At 41.7% G+C, this 17,902-nt stretch overlaps 1 protein-coding gene across 3 annotated transcripts in view; it reads right to left on the reverse strand.

Moving 5' to 3' along the window:
* The window catches only part of GSK3B (glycogen synthase kinase 3 beta), a 154,821-nt gene extending 137,813 nt beyond the window's left edge, over positions 1-17,008 (reverse strand). For 2 of the 3 annotated variants that reach the window (XR_008469331.1, XM_054221074.1), the window contains exon 1: positions 16,756-17,008. Coding sequence is in view for 2 of the 3 variants with exons in the window: in XM_054221074.1 (XP_054077049.1) it covers positions 16,756-16,843 (88 nt within the window). In the remaining variant the exon portion in view is untranslated. The remainder of the gene's footprint in view (positions 1-16,755) is intronic. The other variant, XM_054221099.1, reaches the window with a different exon arrangement.
* Positions 17,009-17,902: the final 894 nt, after the last annotated feature.

Below are 17,902 nucleotides of genomic sequence, written 5' to 3' on the forward strand. Positions count from 1 at the left end.
ATATGTGAAGTTATTAATATTTTGACAAGTCTGGATGAAAAGCAACGAGTATTTCTCTCCAAATTTTCTTCTCCATGAGAAAGTTACTTCAATAAGAACTGCATTAACTTACAATTTCAGTTAGCGTACCCACTGTTTCATACTTATCCAATACATCCTGAAATCATAAACAAGCTCAGGGAAGAGAGGGGATTTTTTTTTTTTTGTTATTATTTATTTTAAAGCCATATCCATTTTCAGAAAACTCAATTCATCTGAATGATTCCAATAAGCAAAAAAGACCACTCAGCTAGGCTCTACTTTACTTCTTTCCTAGCAGCCGTTTCTGATGCCAGATTATTCTGTGACTTCTTGTCATCGTCATAGCACTGAAGTTGAAGAATGTCAACAGAAGCGCCGCAGTCTCTCACAGCTATCAACATGGAAGAGGAACAAGTTTTCCACAATACTTAAGTTGTAAACTCTTCCATCATTCAGAGGACAGCTGCAGACAAAAAAAGAACTGTACGCCTCGGCAGTCTAAGCCATCTAAGAGATGGACTATTTTGTGCACGTCAAAGTCAGAGCAACACTAAGTACAGCCTTAAGCAAAGCACTGCCTAGAAATGAAGTACGACAGTCTCCAGCAAGAGCTTCTCTTACAGCTAACGGTCTAATCCTTTCATCAGCCAAAGACTTAAAAGGGAACAAATAAAAGGCATTCTGGACTATTACTGTACCTTAGAAGGACTTTGGCACAAGGCTTCAGTGTTACCATTTCTTCTCTCTCATTTCAGCAGATTAGAAGGAAAAAGAAATTAATTTGATATCTATCTATTACTGCATATTCAAAAAACACTTGGAATATGGAATGAAGGCATCAACAGAATTTTACAAAACCAAAATACAATTTTAAAAGTTATATTGACAGTAATTAAGGATTCCAGCCTTCCACAGTAACCTCGCATATACACCAAATAAGACTGTAGCTTTGAGAGGCACAGAAAAAGCAGCATTTGTTTAGTTCTAGTAAAATTTTCCACACCAAATGGGAAACCACGTACCAGTACAGATGATCATTTTTGCTCTTAAGTATTTTTACAGTTTTGCCTGTGAGAAGCGTAGACTCAACAGTTTCACACATCCCTCTTACTTGTATGTCAAAAAGCTAGGTATAAGTCAATTAAAATCCCTAAAAAAATTGAAGAATAAAGAAGTGACAAAAGGCAATGCTTTGATTTTCAAAGTCCACATCAAAACTTTGACCTTTGAACCACAGCACTAATAAAATAAAAAGAATGTATCTGTCTACATTCCATAGATGTACAAGACCAAGAATTTACTTACTTTCTTGGCTCATATTCTATGCAACATCTGGTTTCTAAACATAGTCTTCAGACACTTGCCCATTTATTAAATAAAAACTAAAGTGACCACTGTGAATAGACAGCTATGTATTAAGGAATTAATATTCTTCATGCACTGGCATTATACACCAAAATAATTTACTTATACTGTAAGTTCTTTTGGGCAGATGCCCCCTGTCGTAAGCTTGGTACTTACACAGCTACCGCAATATGGTCCTGGTCTACGTTTGAAGCTCTGAGCACTTCTTCACTTGCGCCAAATTCTTTTGTGTTGAAGTAAGAACCACAGGATCAAAAATTGAAGGAAAGCATTGTTTTTCTCAGGACTCACATGAAGCAAGCTCTAGAGATCCCCCAAAGAAAGTCTGTCGTTCTCAACTGCAGTACAAGACTACCAAACTAGAGCAAGCTTTCATCTGAACAGCACTTACGTCAAAAAAACAAAATTCAGAGCTGATGTAAACCTCTAACAAAAAATACAGACTCCCCAACCATACTAAGCTTTTCTAAATATAGTATATTTACCTAAACTCCAAGGCTAAGGAAGTTCTTTCAGACTAGATGTAAGGAAGAAATTTTTTATGTTGAGGGTGGTGAAACACTGGAACAGATTGCCCAAAGAAGCGGTAAATGCACCTGGATACATTCAAGGTCAGATTGGACAGGGCTCTGAGCAACCTGATCTAGTTGGAGATGTTCCTGCTTATTGCAGGGGGGAGTTGGACTAGATGACCTTTAAAGGTCCCTTCCAACCCAAACTATTCAATGATCCTGTCAAAATTAGAGCTATGTGCCAAGGCTAGGACAAGCCATTGCATACGCACCCAGACTGAAGCTAACCGCTCTAAGATGATCTATCTAGCCTTTAAGTATTAAAGCTGTGGCCAATTTCACAGATCCTCATCTTCACATCCAGTAACTGCCAGCAAGCTGCCAGTAGCACAAGGCTACTTCATCCCAAGCAGAGAAGGAACAGGATCAGCGTGCTCTAACTGAAATTCATCCTAAGACAATGCAGAAATAACCAGAATGGCAGAAAATAATAGCATAAGGGACCCCATGCTGTCTTAATTAAAACCTCTCTGAGCTTCTATATATGAACTACCTGGTAAACGTCTTCATTTCTACAACGACCACTGCTGGGAATCTGACAGCCTTCCTAACTTATTCCAGTGCCCTCGTTGTTCTTACAAGTTGACTCAACTAACTTAAAGCATGTTTGCTGCAATTTAAATTCACAAATTATCAAATCTCCAGCGGAGAAGACAACGGCTTAGTTTTTTCTTTCCAGCTATCTTTAGCATATTGAGAGAACATTATCAAAAGAAATCTCCCTTCAGTCCCTAAAATAAATCATCCAAAGTGCTTTCAGCTTTCCCTTAGAGCACATTTTCTAGATCTCTAACCATTCCACTTTGCCTGCAGCTACTCTGCTCCCAGCACAATACCAAAACTAGGTGCTGCCCTTTAACTTAGATTTATTAGCATGTCAAGAAGTGAGAAGGCTAACGTCATGTATTTTACATTACATTCCTGTTAATACAGGAATTACATTCAGTATTCATTCATTCAGTAAAAAATTTGCTAGTTCTGCAACATCAGTTGATTCATGGCCACTGTGCAAACAGCTAACTCCAGATTCTTCTCTGCATTTCTCCAGCCTTCCCAGTTATCCCCCACCCTGTTGTATGCACAGACAAGTCTTACTAAAGACTAACAGACTACACCTGCCACTTCTAAGTTTCAGCCTACTTAGGTACCACTGCTTTGTCAAGATCATTTCGAACACATGTTCTTTAGTCCTTGGAACACCTCTGAAAGGAATGCAATCTAGAAAAGTTTACTCAGATCACATGCAAAAAACTTACTACTACCTTTAAGAACACTCTGCAGAACTCCCTTTACCTATCCTTCTGGTTTGACCATAAGTACTCACTAACTTCAAAGGAACATTTATTTTAGAATGGCTGCAGACCTTCTTAGACAAACAAAAGCCTGAGTTTCTGCCAGGATATATAAAATAGTTAACAGTGTGAAGGTGAGGACAGACAATATAAAGACATTTCATCTGTAATAATAGACGTACTGGGTCAGATCAAGGCACTGCCTCATGCATTTTCCTGTCTTCAAGAGCAGCTGTAAGCAAATACCCAAAGAATAAAACCACAGCAATTAACAGGAGGTATGCATACAGATATACACTTTAAATTATACATACACATATGCCATATATTTTAAGCACATTCAGTAGCTTTACCTAATGATAAATTACATTGTTCTCCAGCACTGCATCTTCTTGCCTGTGTCCAATATCATTTTATGGGAACAAAGAGCTCTCAGCTGCATAAACCCCAAAAAAATGAAAATGATGCTGTGACTGAGTTATTGAAGGAAAAAATTAACAGCGTTCCATAAAAGTACTCATTTGAAGTTTTTAGTGGATTATGTGTTTTCAGACAAGCACTTTCATGCCACACAGTTGACTCCATTTACCAGCACGTTCCATGGCTGATCTCCTTTTAAGATGTTTCAGTTATGTGGTCTACATATCCTTTTCTTCAAAGAACCGCCACCAGGTGGGTCAGTTTGTAAGAATCTGAAGAGTACAGTATTTTTTTAAAAAGGGCAGTTTTGAATAACTTCTAGAGGATTTCAGCTATTTCTCTTTTACTAGCACAAGGAATATTTTTTTTCTTAATACCATGCCAAGATGAAGCAGAAGTGATTCATAACTGCACCAGCCTACCTTCCTGTATTCTACAGAAGAAAATACACTCTTCAACTTTCAGTAGCAGCACCGACTCTCACGTCAGATCATCCAACTTCCAATATGTCACTATAGTTCAGCTCCATTTTTCACACCATTTGAAGAGTTACACATTATATAGTCTATTTCAGGACATTGAGAGAGGTACATTTTACAAAGAACATTTCACATAAAATTTACAAATCTGGTGGAATACTAGTATTACTGCATTAGCTCTTTGCATTTTCATTTAAAAATGGGGGAAGGATACTATGACGTAGTTGTATATTTAATGTTTAATGACTTACCTCCCACGCAAACACAAAAACTAGTAATAAATATGGCAGAGCTGATTCTACATACAGAATAATTCCATACAGTAAGGCTGAAGAAAGTGGTAAGAAACAACAGTGGACAAGTAATCAATACCTCAGTCAATGCATGCTTTTCGAGTGGGTTTCACATCAATATAGACAGAATGAGAAATCAAAGTAAAACAGCACAAGAGATGCCCAGAGCAATTCAAGGGATTTCAACAAACAAATCTCCAGGAGTTCAGTAACACCTGCGGTCTTCAGATGAAAGCTCATTATTCCTCTTCATCTGCAGACAAATTCCCCACCCCTTGGTTAACTATTTTTCTTGAAAAAATCAGGGACATTATCTGAATTTTTAGAAATACTTGCCTTTGTTCTCTACTATACTTAGAAATAACAGGTCTTTCAAATATACTGCAGTCATAAAAAACTGCATCTATAGTCTCAAAGCAAAAATGTAATACCCTGTAATACAGTAGTCTTCTAGACAGTCTAGTCCTTGGTGTTGACACTTTGTTCTCCTTGCTGCATAAACACCCTGCATCAGTTCTACAATTTAATGGACTACCAATATTCCCAGAAAAATATTTGGCATACTAGAACACTAGACAGAGATGCCACTCCTACTACCCCTTTGTTTTTCCCCTGCCAGAATTGCTTACTCCATTCACACAGACTCAAGGCATACCTGCAAAGTACTAGGTGAGGGCTGCTCACCCCTGCAGATGAATCCATGCAGCAGCAAAGCCCAGTGCACCATGACTTTTGGACTTTGCTGGAGGCACAGCAATACACAGGAATGCTGGGAGAGGTGAAAAGTGCCACAGTACAGAAGACACTAGGCTGCACAGTAAGCGTGAACAGCCAAAATAACCAAGTTAAAACCTACACATTACCAGTCTACCCAGATACTCGAAAAAGATTACTATGAGCAGCTTTGAAAGTAAATATAAACTTTTGTACTTACACATTATTAAGGTGCAAAATCAACCTACCCAAAATTCAAAACAGAAGAGGCCACAGGTTCGCAGCATTTCTGTGACAGTATATACTAAATTAGCAGAAACCTAACTTGAAATATCAACAGCATAGTCAGATCTCCATGCTTTTTCCATATATTAGTCATAGCCACGCTAGAGTAAGAATGGTTTAATGTAATACTTGAACTACCTAGTCAAAAGAAGTGACAGAGAGACTATAATTTCCTGAAAAAAAGGGACAGATGTACACCTACTACAGGTATAGGGTTATAACTGGTTTGGGGAGTTGTGGTGGTGGTGGCGTTTGGTTTTTTTGCAATAACATCCTGAAAAAATCCATGAGTATTGAATCCCAGCATTCAGTACAGATTGTTATAGGTTCACTAAGTAGTGCTGCAAACACTTGCAAAACTTTTAAGTGTGTCTCAAGTCTCCCCCTATGCCAACAACTTTTAACCTCATTAAAATAAGACTATTTACATTCAAAGTCACACAGCAACTATGTCCTTACCTGAAAAGTAACCTCTTATGAGTTTTAAAAATACTTAATTTTATAGCCACATACACACAAAAATCTTGACAATTCATCAAAGTCAGAAATTCTATTTCCCACCTTACCAGTATGCTCTTGGCTTGCTGTCAACCTAAATGCAAAATCGGCAACCAGGAGAGAAGTCTCCCATAGTCACAACATTCAAAAGGAAAAAGGCATTTGGAGTGATAGAATCTGCGATTAGGTTGCAATGCAGCTTCTTTCAGAGCTCCCTCAGCAGCATCAAAATTAAATGTTAATGCTAGTGGGACAGGACATTACCAAGTCACAGAACGTATCATGTGAAGTCAAATGAGAAACAGGTTTGCTATTTCTGACAAAACAATTATTGTTCAAGTATTAAAACATTACTCCCAAGTTCGGTCTGTAGAAATGTAATTAAGTCAACCCAGATCTGGCAGAAGATTTTAAAGCAGTCTGTAAAGGCTTTAAAGCAGCAGCTCTAAAGCAAAGCCTCCACACATGGTCTAGGTTTAAATTCCAGATCTCTGAAACCTAGATCATCTCCTCCCCTCTGTATCATATTTCTGACAATGCACATGTGTGTTTCTCTCCACACTCAAAAATACATGTAAAAAAGTAGTAGAGTAAAAGGAGCTGCTAGAGAACAGTTTATCACGATTTGTTCTCATATGGAGTCTACCGATTTTGACCTGGTCTGCCAGGAACCCCTTCCCGATTCCAGCTGCTCTTAAAAAAAAAAAAAGAGCCCAACCCAAAACAAATGAAAACCAAAAAACCAAAGCCAACCACAAACCAAAGGACATAATTAAAAAAAAAACCCCACACAAAACAATACCCCCACAACATCCAAATAAACTAATAGGTATATGTAGCTACTACATGTTCTAAAGTAACTCTAGAAGAAATTTACATTTTGTAATTACGCCACCAGGTAAGAATGAAAATTAGGCTTTCACCAGGTATTTTGAAATGTGGTCAGCGTCCTTGTCTCAATATGACTATTTCTGAAGTATTATAATGAGTTATGGATATAGCATAAACATCTCTGCACCACTCCCTTTTAGAGTTGACCCACTATAATCAAAATTTACAGTCAATCATGAACTACTCAAACATTAGCAGTGAAAAAATAATCTAGTGTATTATTAAAAAAAAAAAAAAAGAAAACCACAGGCCACGGCATAAAGCCAAAGCATTGACACGACACAGAACTTGTTGTTTGTTGCATCATAAACATCTATACCTGTCTGCAAAATCCCACAGGCATTTCAAATGTGCCACCTGGGAAAACAGCTGCCATTCTTTTGTTGTCACAGGTCCCAGTCATGTCCTTGTCAGCTTCCACGGACACTGAAAGCTAGTAACTCCATCCGAAGAGAAGCTTCGGTCTATTGAAGTTGAGTCTACCATGAAACAGAAGAGACTTGCAGGTTTGGTCGTATTCATTACCCTATGAAGATCTTCTGTTAAGCCAACTAGATTTCTAAAACACACTCCAACTGAATGATATTCAGAGAATTTGCTGGTGAGCTTTATTACTCAGGCACGTAAAGAATCCAAAAAATACACTCCACTCAACAGCCATCCCCATGTCATTTGCATAATAAAAATCTATACATAACCCCAAACGAACTCATGCCTACTGCACTGATCAAGGAACAGCAACCTCAAAGTTGAGCTCAATCTAAAAAGTCCAGTACCTTCCCTTCCAGGAGTTGCAATCAAAGATCTCCCTGCCCTTCCACTGACAGATATCATCTGAAGTTCGGGCTCAAAATTTCTGGAATAGTAAAGTTCTCCCGCTGTGCGCAAACCTCATGCTTTTGTCTCTAGTACCTTCACTAGTTGATCCACTAGAAACCAAAAACAGACAAACGGAAAAAAAAAAACACCTAGCTTTCCATGGGCATTTAAAACATTTCCCCAAGACTCAAATCAACTCTGCAGTGCGCTGTAGTTACTAAAACACATAATCCAAAATTAACAATTTTTGTAAACCTATTTCAAAGTCTCTAAAACTGAAATTTGATTAGTAAGGTTTCTCTATTCTCTGAGGAACGCAAAAAAAACCATTAACTTGCATCTACTACACTGCATTACACTATACAAACTTGTGTCTCCCAAGCCAGTAGATACAATCATGAGTAAGACTGGAAGATTAGAAGTTAAATGGTCAACAGATATGATCTTCTCAAGGACAACGTTACTTTCCGCTTCTGTAGGTTTCAGTTGAGCAATTGTGTATATACACCTATATATAAAAAGCATTCCAGAACCCTTACATCTACTCACCTGCAAAACGTATGCTTTGCCAGAAAGCTTCTATTCTCTCAGCAAGGCACGAAACATTATTTCTGATGCTGATACTCAACCTCCCACAAACGTGGGGAAATTCACTTATGGCTATAGACTTCATTCACGGGGATACAGATCTGTGCCAAATGATTCATGTTTACTTGGCCAACAACCAAATATTCATTTATTTAGGCTGATGAATTTGTGTCCCCTTCCTCCCTCAAGGAAACGCACTCATACAGGTCAATTCATTGTGTTAGTTTTTTTTTTAATTTAATATACACTTAAGACAAATGAAGCACATGAGAGATGGGATACAAATAATAATATAGGTTCTATGTAACTGTTTGCAAGAGGGTGTGAATCAAGAAAACCAAACAGATTGGTGCTATCAACTGTGACTAAATAGTCTTTCCTCTTTCTACACTGCAAGAAAAATCAAATTCTTCTTTGCAGCAACAGTCACATTTTAGTTTATCTTTCTGCAAAACGTATTCTTGGCCTGTCTGAAAATTAAACAATTGCCTGCATTCCTGACAAAAGATACTTCTTTGAACTACAGGGCTTGTAGCTGACAAGAATTATATTCCTACTAAAAAAGTCAAAACAGACAACATTCTACAGTTATGGCTGTAAGAAGTCTGCCTGGGTTGGAAAAATTCAGCTGCTGCTTCCCTTCTGGTTACAACTTCAGAGCCAACACCCAACTTCTCTCCTTCTAAGTGCTCTGATCCAAAAGCCAGCGGCAACTTTTGCTGCTCCACTCAAACACTTACCTTTATGCATGCACAACAGCACAGTATTCCCAAGTCCCATACACCCTCTACAGCATTTACTTATCCAGTGGTATCAATCAGGAACATCTTCACTTTCTCTTCGGATCAGCAGGTCTTATTATGATCACCTACTGTCAGGCACTTGGCCTTCTAACAGATTTCTTCAAATCCAGCTGCCTGAAGAGACACATCAAGCAATGTAACTACACCGCTACACATTTCTGTCACACTTTATGTTTAAGAGACACTTTCCAGACTCAAAATCAACAGAAGCTACCTAAACAAAGGAAAAATACTAGCAGCTATCTCCAAATAATTCAACTCAACCTTATTATAATAGCAGCAGAACATTCGTTCACTCCTTTCAACATGACTACATTGATCATTGTAACCTACAAAGCAAGAGACACTCAGCCATATTCAGATCTATTATGAAATTATGAAACTGTATTTTTATTAGCTGTGAGCTCTTAGTTACAAGCAAGCTAAAGATAGTTTTCTGTGGCAGGCACCAAGGCCCTCTGCAACCCCACAGTGCTATTCCTTCAGCTAAATTGACTCCACATTACTGACACGGAAACCTAGCAAATAATGAAGAAATTAATTACTTGGAAGATACTTGGAAACTCACTTTCACCCGGTTAATATCAACTCATCAAGTGCATGTGCAGGAAGCACTGGTACTGATACCAAAAACTGCATCAGCTCTTGAGATTAAAACAGAAAATACTGGGTCGTCTGCTGCTATGGAGAAGTGGCAATGCTCTAGGCAAGGACTGTTGCCATCCCTTCAGAAGAAGCTGTTGCTGTATGACTTTTATTTAAAAAACCCTCAGTGCTTGACACTGACAAGATACTTTATCACTTTCCTTTATTCCATTATAAGACAGACTAGGGTGAGAACACAAATTGCCTTAAATGCTTAGATCTACTTCCAGTCTGCAAGAGGTGAAAGCACAGAATGAACTGCTTTGCTTTATTTCCTTTTCCAAACAACGGACAAGTCATCTGTGGCAAGGGCACCTAATGAAAAAGATTCTTTGATAGCACGGACCATACAAGAAAAAAAAAAAATAATCTCTGTCCACTTCTTTTAGAAACACAGCAGTATGAGTTCTGGGCATCCACATTTTTGACAATTCTCTGAGGGCGCTACAGAAATGCTTTCAGTAAGGTCTCTGACACAGATTTCTCTTGAAATCATCTCATCTCTCCCACTGCACAGACAGAATATCACACAGCAGCACTGTTAGATCATATTCATCGAGTCGAACATGTACTGTCTCAGGGACTACACCCAGACAACTGACTCTCTCTCTACGGCATGGTAAGCCAGTACCAATAGGGGCAGGAGGGATTCTGAAGATTTGATGAAAGCAGTTCTACCTGTATTGGTTATCCAAACCTAGTTTGCAAAAGCTTCTGGCAGAGCTTCATTTTAGGCTTCTGTTTAACGAGATACAGCAGCACTGACAAGGAACACCTTCCCTGAGAGTGATTATGATGCTGCAGCTACTTTTCACAGAGGTGTATCTTGCTACCATGTCTCACACCTTATCACCTTGAGACCAGATTGCTGCAGTGCACTCAATATATGGCTACACTTTAAATCAATTCAAAAGCATTAAGTGGCATAGACCATCATGCCTGCAAACTTGCGTCTTCCCCAATGGCAGTATGCAGCACTCTGGCAACAATCTCCATCAAATGAGAAGTGCCAAGGAGCTTCCTATTTTGCACCTAGAGAGGAGGGCTGACCCACACAACACTCTATGGGTTTGAGCCTTAATGTCTGAGGGAGCATCTTCTCCTGCCAGATTATAAAAGCTGTTATTACTATGTATTTTCAACATACATAAAGGAGCACCTACTCGCACAGCTTACTGAAGGATGCATTGACAAGATAGAAGTTTGGATTTCATATGGACCGAGGTCAAAGAAAAATGAGGAGGGCAGTTTCGGGAGGCATTTAAACTTTCAATACGCTCCTTTTTATAGCTGTTTGATTTTAAAAGTTTTGCTCATCTTTCAAGGCTGCACTGGGCTCATGCTCATTAAATTCAGAAATCAGCCAAGTTAACTACACCAGCCATAGAGCTTCTGCAGGAGACAGCCACTTTAGCACTTCCCACACGAGCTATGGTGACTAAAAGTCCTCAGAGTAAAGTTAATTTTTTTTTTTTTTTTTTTTTTTTTTTTTTTTTTTACAGAAACAAAAGGGAGAGAACTCCAGAAAAATGTTCAAGTTTTAAGTCTACGGAAATTTCTGGAAACCCAAAGGTAACAGACTTTCCAATTTAAAACAGGACCCATTGAGTCATTCAAAACAAAAAGACTCCAACAGCTTGAACCAAGAGGCTGCAAGTGTTCTCCAACCAGCTTGCATATTATTAGTTAACGTGTTCGAATAACTAAGAGGTTTAGTATTGTTTGAGAAAACTCCAGAGATGGTCACAGCACAAAGCTTTAATTGCAGGCTTTTTGCAAACACAGATACCCTGTAGGCTTTGAGTCTTCTTCACATCATCCATCCATCCAGTTCAAGAAAGAGCACGGGGTGAGGGAAGAGCAATAGCCCACAAAACTGTTAACATTATGAAGACCTGCAGTGAGCAAACTGGACACCACTGTTGGAAAATCCTTAATGTTCTACCTAAAATAGCGCTTAAGGATATAATACACCAAAATTAAAGAACTCTTGGGGCAGTAGAGGGAAATCCTTCAGCCTCTGGGGTAGTCTTCAGCAATATATGCCAAAGAACTCATTCTTTTCTTATCCCCCATCAAAAAGATCAGAGTACATAAGCCATCACTGCTTTGGGATACCTACAAGGCCCTTGAAGCAATGAAGCAATACCAACTTCCAGAGCCAGGATCCACACAGGGAAGGAGCATACTGCATAAGCCATACGGGTTTACACAGCTGTGTAAACAGGTGAACAAGATGGTTAAAATATTCGTAAGAGATACAAAAGGTGAAGCAAGTGATAATACAATAGGCGATCACCTCCAGGAAGCAGTGTAGCAAAGAGGAAATGTGCGGAACAGTGATGGATAAGAAGAAAAGGTTCACAATAAACCCCAATATGTCTTAAAAGAAAATAAAATAAAAAATAAAAAAACACAACCCACAAAACGAAAACAAACAAGACGTGGCAGACAGTAGAAGAATCAGTCAAATTATCATTTGACAGGTTCCACTGACAGGCCTCACTTTTTTATTATTTTTCTGCTCAAGTACCCCTAATGACATGAATAAAGAGAAAATAGTTTGTCAGTGTTCGAATTAAGTACAGCAGACAGCTGTTTTATTCCTTTTCAGACTGCAAGGCATGACTTTGGGGCACTACAGCATGAGACAGTTTCCACTGTAGCACACATGGTCATTAGCTGACCCTGTCAGTGCAATTTTTTTTTCAAGTTTAGGCACGAAGAAAGCTGTTCACCCGGCAGCAGTCAGAAAGCTGGACGGGGCCAGGATCAGCGACGGCCAGACACATAACGCTCAGCAGGCTTCTGGAAGGGAGTGATCTTACTCTCTCCAGCAAGGAGAGCAGGATGGGCGGCTTCCAGTTTCAGAAACCAATTAGGCAGAAACTGCTATCAAAGCAATAGAGAGGGCCCTACCCTAACTGGGTTGAGAAACAGAAGGTGGCATTATCTCAATCATTTTGCCAGTTTCAACAGCCCCACTCATTCCTTCTCGCTGAAGTTGCCCAGGGTGCTCTTTTCCAAGGCTCTTCCTACACACCTACCTGGACATCACACAGTATTAAACTAAATGTAGATGCCACATGCTACCTAAAATGCTGTAACTTTTATCTCCTGGCTCATGGAGTGGCTACTAACAGAGCAACAAAACTCCAGACTTTATCCTTCATGAACCACTTCTTAAAGAGGTGTTACACTAACAAAAGATGCACCACGCTCAAATGCCAGCAGTAATACCATGTGTGAACAGTACACAGCAACAGAGGTTTACCACGCTATTGTGCTTTTGGGAGATTATACAGTACAAACAACAGTAAGTCTAAGAAGAAACAAAAAACTTCAACAAAAACCAAGTTTGGCACCACTGTAACATTCTTCTAGAGAGTCCAAAATGAATTATTACAAGATTGTCCTTTAGATTTTGCAACCAAGAGTATGTGTACAACATCAGAATTAGCTAAAGCAAATAAAATTGCCTTCCTCACCCTCCAAGTTCACAAATTCTGCATAAACAATTACAGACCCACGACACTCACACATGGAACAAAAAACTCTTCATGGCAAGCATTAGCCATGACATTATTTACTGCAGACCAACAAGATAATTGGCTACAGTTACAATAAGCACTGCTGTCTACAAGGACTTGGTGTTACTTCAAACACTTATTTTCCAGAAGCTCAGGGAAAAAAAAAAAATTCAAACAAAAAAATCAATTCCATAGTCATTAGATGAAAATTCTCAAACTGCAAACTTCGAGACTTCTATTTTTATACAGATATTTTTGGTCATGTGTTGCATGACTACCCTTTATATTTCAGGATTATTTTTGTCCCATTTGGGAAACAATGTCCATCTGGAAGCAATGCAAGAACAACTAGGTGAAAAACAAAGAAAGCTTCAAGCTCATACCTCTTCTCTTATGCTGTAACCAGCAGGTTGATAGTATCAGCAAGTGGAAAACTGGAAGCTCAGCTCCCTCCTGTTGAGGAACAGACTCAAATCAAGGAGCACACGCACTTTTTTTGTCCAGGGAAAGCCTACAAACCCAGCAATATGGACCTGCACAACCTACTTGAGAATTACTTCAACGTAGAAATCCACATAGTGGGGCGGAAAGAACGGTGGAGTAATTTCAAAACCACCAAAATAAAAATAGAGAAACAAAAAATAGATGTCAGGAGGTACTCCCGATGTTGATATGGCTTGAAAGAGATACAAGAAAGCCACAGGGTTCCTACTCTTGCAGAGATGTTAAAACCCTTGTAACGTCTATGACCAAGCAATGAGAGCAGCATGCACAAGAAGTCATCTTTCCCAACAGCCAGAGAAGCAGCTGTTGGTAATCTCCCATTCTTTCATTCAAGGCTCAGGCTTTATTACCAACTTCTGAGAACAAAGTCACAGAAATTAAGTCTAATAAATTACGCAGGGAAGAAATGAAAAATTCTTGCTCACTCTTTCTCCCCCATATACCTAGGGGAGAAGAGCAACCACCATACAGTTCTAGTACTGCTCCTCCCAGGTAACACAAGAATCGGTGAGCCCTTCTCCACTACTTTATCAATCCTTTCCTCATTGCTTGGATCCATCCTTCCTAGATAACTGCTGCAGTGCTCAGTCAGGAGCAGTAACAGTTGCAGAGACATCAGAGCAAGAGTGACTTCATCATTTAATTTCACTGCTACTCTGGGCTTACAAATAAAAGCAAAAAGGCCAACATCAAACAAGTCAGGTTTTGCTCCCTGATGACTTAGAAAGATACCTGCACCAAGACAGAGCTACTAAAGATGTCTAAGCAACTCAGAAGATACCAATCCATTAATTCTCACCTACCTCACAAGGACTCCTTTGTCCCAGCTTTCACTCAAAAGGCCTCAGAATGTAACTAAGTATCAGTCTGTAAATATATAGCAAAATAAAAGAGCCAAGCAAACTCACCACACAAGTGGTTTTTTAAATTTTTTTTTCCAAGCACTCAACACCAGTAATCCATAACTTGCTACATCATGCCATAAAATGCTACCAAAACTCATGACAGCTAGAAAATATAACGGTTTTGGACACCCAGGAATTTTTTTCTTACAAAGAAAAAAAAAAAGTTAGCTTCCTGGACTGTCTTACATGGATTAACTGAAAATATAAGCTGCATTTCCCACAGAGTCCTTGTATGTGGTTCTCTTGCTTTGTTCTGACATTTTTTTCCAGAGAGCAGAAGGACCAGAAGCACATGACTAGAGCGACTGTGGGGGTTATCACAAGTGCGTGTGTTTTATGCTACGGCCTTTGTTTCTCCCTCAGTGTTATACACTTGGGATTGAATCATATTTGCAAACTTGTTAGCCTGCATCAGTTAGCACCCTCTTCACAGGCAAGCATCTGTCTAGCCTTTGACCTCAAATAAACAGGAAAGGAGCATCAATGACCTTTCAAGAATCAAGCTGGAGAGCTTGAATAAGACAAATTTAGTTGCTGAGCATGACAGGTCTAGGTCTAGCTTGGTTCAGATGGCCACCTACAGAAATACTGATCAACAAGACCTGCTTTCTATTCCACACGCGCATAAAATAAATCAATAAATTAAAATGGAGTCACCCACAGTTTTTCTCCACACAAATCAAAAATCCTTAATAAATGCTAGTGCTGGACTTGATCAAACATATGCTCTTATGCTGCTAATATGGGTTAACTGCACCCATGTTTTTTGAAGCGCTGCAGGCACGCTGATCATGCGGATACAAGGTAGACTACAGACCCTGAGCCCAATGCTCTCTTCAAGGCTTCAACCGCAGTGGAAGACATTTCAGTGCAGAAAAATGTCAGAATTCCTGATCTGTCAAAAAGCTCACAATCTTACAGCGCTATGAAATGAAATGCATAAAATGATATGATATATATGCACGCATGCACACACAGAGCCATGTCAGGTGTGGCCGTATGCAAGTATCAAATACATCAATTGCATCGCTAATGCATATCAAGCATTCCAGGTCCCATAAAGATACCACCCTGCGGTTCCGTAAGAAAAAGGAACATATCTCTGAAAACTATGCTATTAATATGAACCTGGAAGAACCATTTAGTCGTTAATATGAACATATTCCAAACGAGTTAAAAAATTCCCCATTATAAACGTATAGCTAATCTTTAGCGAGTAAGAACAGGGCCTTTTTCCACTTGCACCATGCGTTTGTTCAGATTTAATACATATTTTTAATTCACATAAACCGGCTAATCCCACAAACTAGAATATGAAGGATGGACACATATTAAACACGATTTCCAACATGCCTGTGCAGAATAAAGCACAGGCCTCATTCTTAAAAATACTCCTCTGATCAGAAAACTGGAAAAGGCATTGCCGAGCTTGAAATAACTACCCCATAGGCTCACATGTCAAAATAACCATTTTCTTATCCCCTCTATTGAGCATTTTACCAGAGCCTGAAGGATATTAGAAACACCTTTTGTAAGCCCCCCCTCCCCCTCCTCTTTTTTTTTTTTTAAATGGGCTGGACTAAAAAGGTGCTCACACCCGATCTACGGGTGCATGGGAAAAAAAAAAAATAAAGAAAATCTTCCAAGCCCTCTCCTTCAGAGCCAGCAGTGCTTAAAAAACACATAATGAACGTGAATGTCACGGCCGTACCTACGTGCCCGCAATTGGTTTCCTCCTTTCGAGGCGGGGGGGAAACAAGAAGGAAATACAGGCTTTGGGAGCTCCCAATCCGCTTCACAAAGGAGGCGGGGGGGGGGGAAAGGCTTTTTAATTAGCCAGAAGGCCGCGATCAGAGGCTGAGGAAGAGGACAAACCAACGGGCTTTTTTTTTTTTTTTTTTTTGTCCAACAGGCCCCAAACGAAGCAGCGGCGTGCGCCTATTCAAGGTTAATGGAGGGGGAGGGAGGGAAGGGGACAGAGAAAGGGAGCTGCCTCCGCCGGGGCCGGGCTCCCGCCCGCCGCCTCAGCGCAGGGAAAAGGGGGTGGGGGGAGTTGGGGCGGGGGGGGGGAAGCCCCGTCAGGGCCAGACAGACAGACGGACAGCCCCGCGCAGGGCGGCAGGATACTCACGGCTAACTTTCATGCTGCCGAAGGCCGAGGGCTGCTGCACCGGCTTGCAGCTCTCCGCGAAGGAGGTGGTCCTGGGCCGCCCGGACATGGTCTCCCGCTCTGGCCCCGATCACCACCTCTCCTCTCTTCTCCTCTCTCTTTTCTCTTCCTGGCCTTAACCCCCCCCCCCGCTCCGCCTCGGAGGGCCCGCCTGCCGCTCCCTCAGCTGGAGGAGACGGGCGGGACGCGCCACATGAAACGCCGGGCTCCCCCCCTCTGCCCCCCACCCCCCGGGGAAGCCCCCTCCCCTCTCGGTCTCTGTCGCGCTCTTCGCCCGGCTGCTGCTGCCGCTTCTTTTCTTTCCTCCTCCTCACGCCGCCCGTTCCTCACAAAACCATCCTTCCCGGCAGCGCCGGTGGTGGGTCCCAGAGCCGCCTCCGCCCCGTCCGCAGCCCCCCCGCCCCGGCGCCGCTCCCGCTCCTGCCCCCGGCCGCGATGGCGGGGGGTGTGCTAGGCCGCGCTGCCCCCTCCCTGGGCGCCAGTCACATGGGGCGGAGGCTGACGGCCCGGCTCCTCTGATCCTGTCGGCCGGTTTCTCTTTTTTTTTTTTCCTTGTTCTTTTTTTTTTCTCTTCTTTTTCTTCCTCCTCTTCCTTCCCCCGCCCCTCTCCTCTTCTTCCCCCTCGCCTCTGAGGGAGGCGGCAGGGAACGGGACTATTTTTCCTCCCCCGGCGGAGGGATCTCGGAGCTCCCGGATCCGCCGACAGGAGGTGTTGCGGCCGCTCGCAAGGGGATCCGGCAGGGGCGGTGGGATCCGCGGCGGGCGGAGTAGGGGTGAGACGGCCCGGGCGGCCTCGCTCGCTGGGTTTCTCTCTCTTTCGTTGTGAGCTTCTCAGTGCAGCGCAGAGGCGGCGGCTCCGGCGCGGCTCCTCATTGCGCCCGCAGGGGCAGCTGGCGGCGGCTCAGGCTGGCGAGGCTGCACTGCGGGCGGCGGCCGGCGGCGGCGGCGCAGGCCATGACGGCGGCGGCGGCGGATCCTCCTCAACCGGCTTCAGAGCGCGGGCGGCGGCGGTTGTTGCTGTTGCTTCCCCGGGCGCCCAAGGCACATGGGACTCGCCCGCCCGGCTGAAGCCTCCCGCCGCTCCCTCCCGGCGCCGGCTGCCTCCCGC

The sequence above is a fragment of the Rissa tridactyla genome, chromosome 1 (genome assembly GCF_028500815.1).
Source record: "Rissa tridactyla isolate bRisTri1 chromosome 1, bRisTri1.patW.cur.20221130, whole genome shotgun sequence".
Lineage (NCBI taxonomy): Eukaryota > Metazoa > Chordata > Aves > Charadriiformes > Laridae > Rissa > Rissa tridactyla.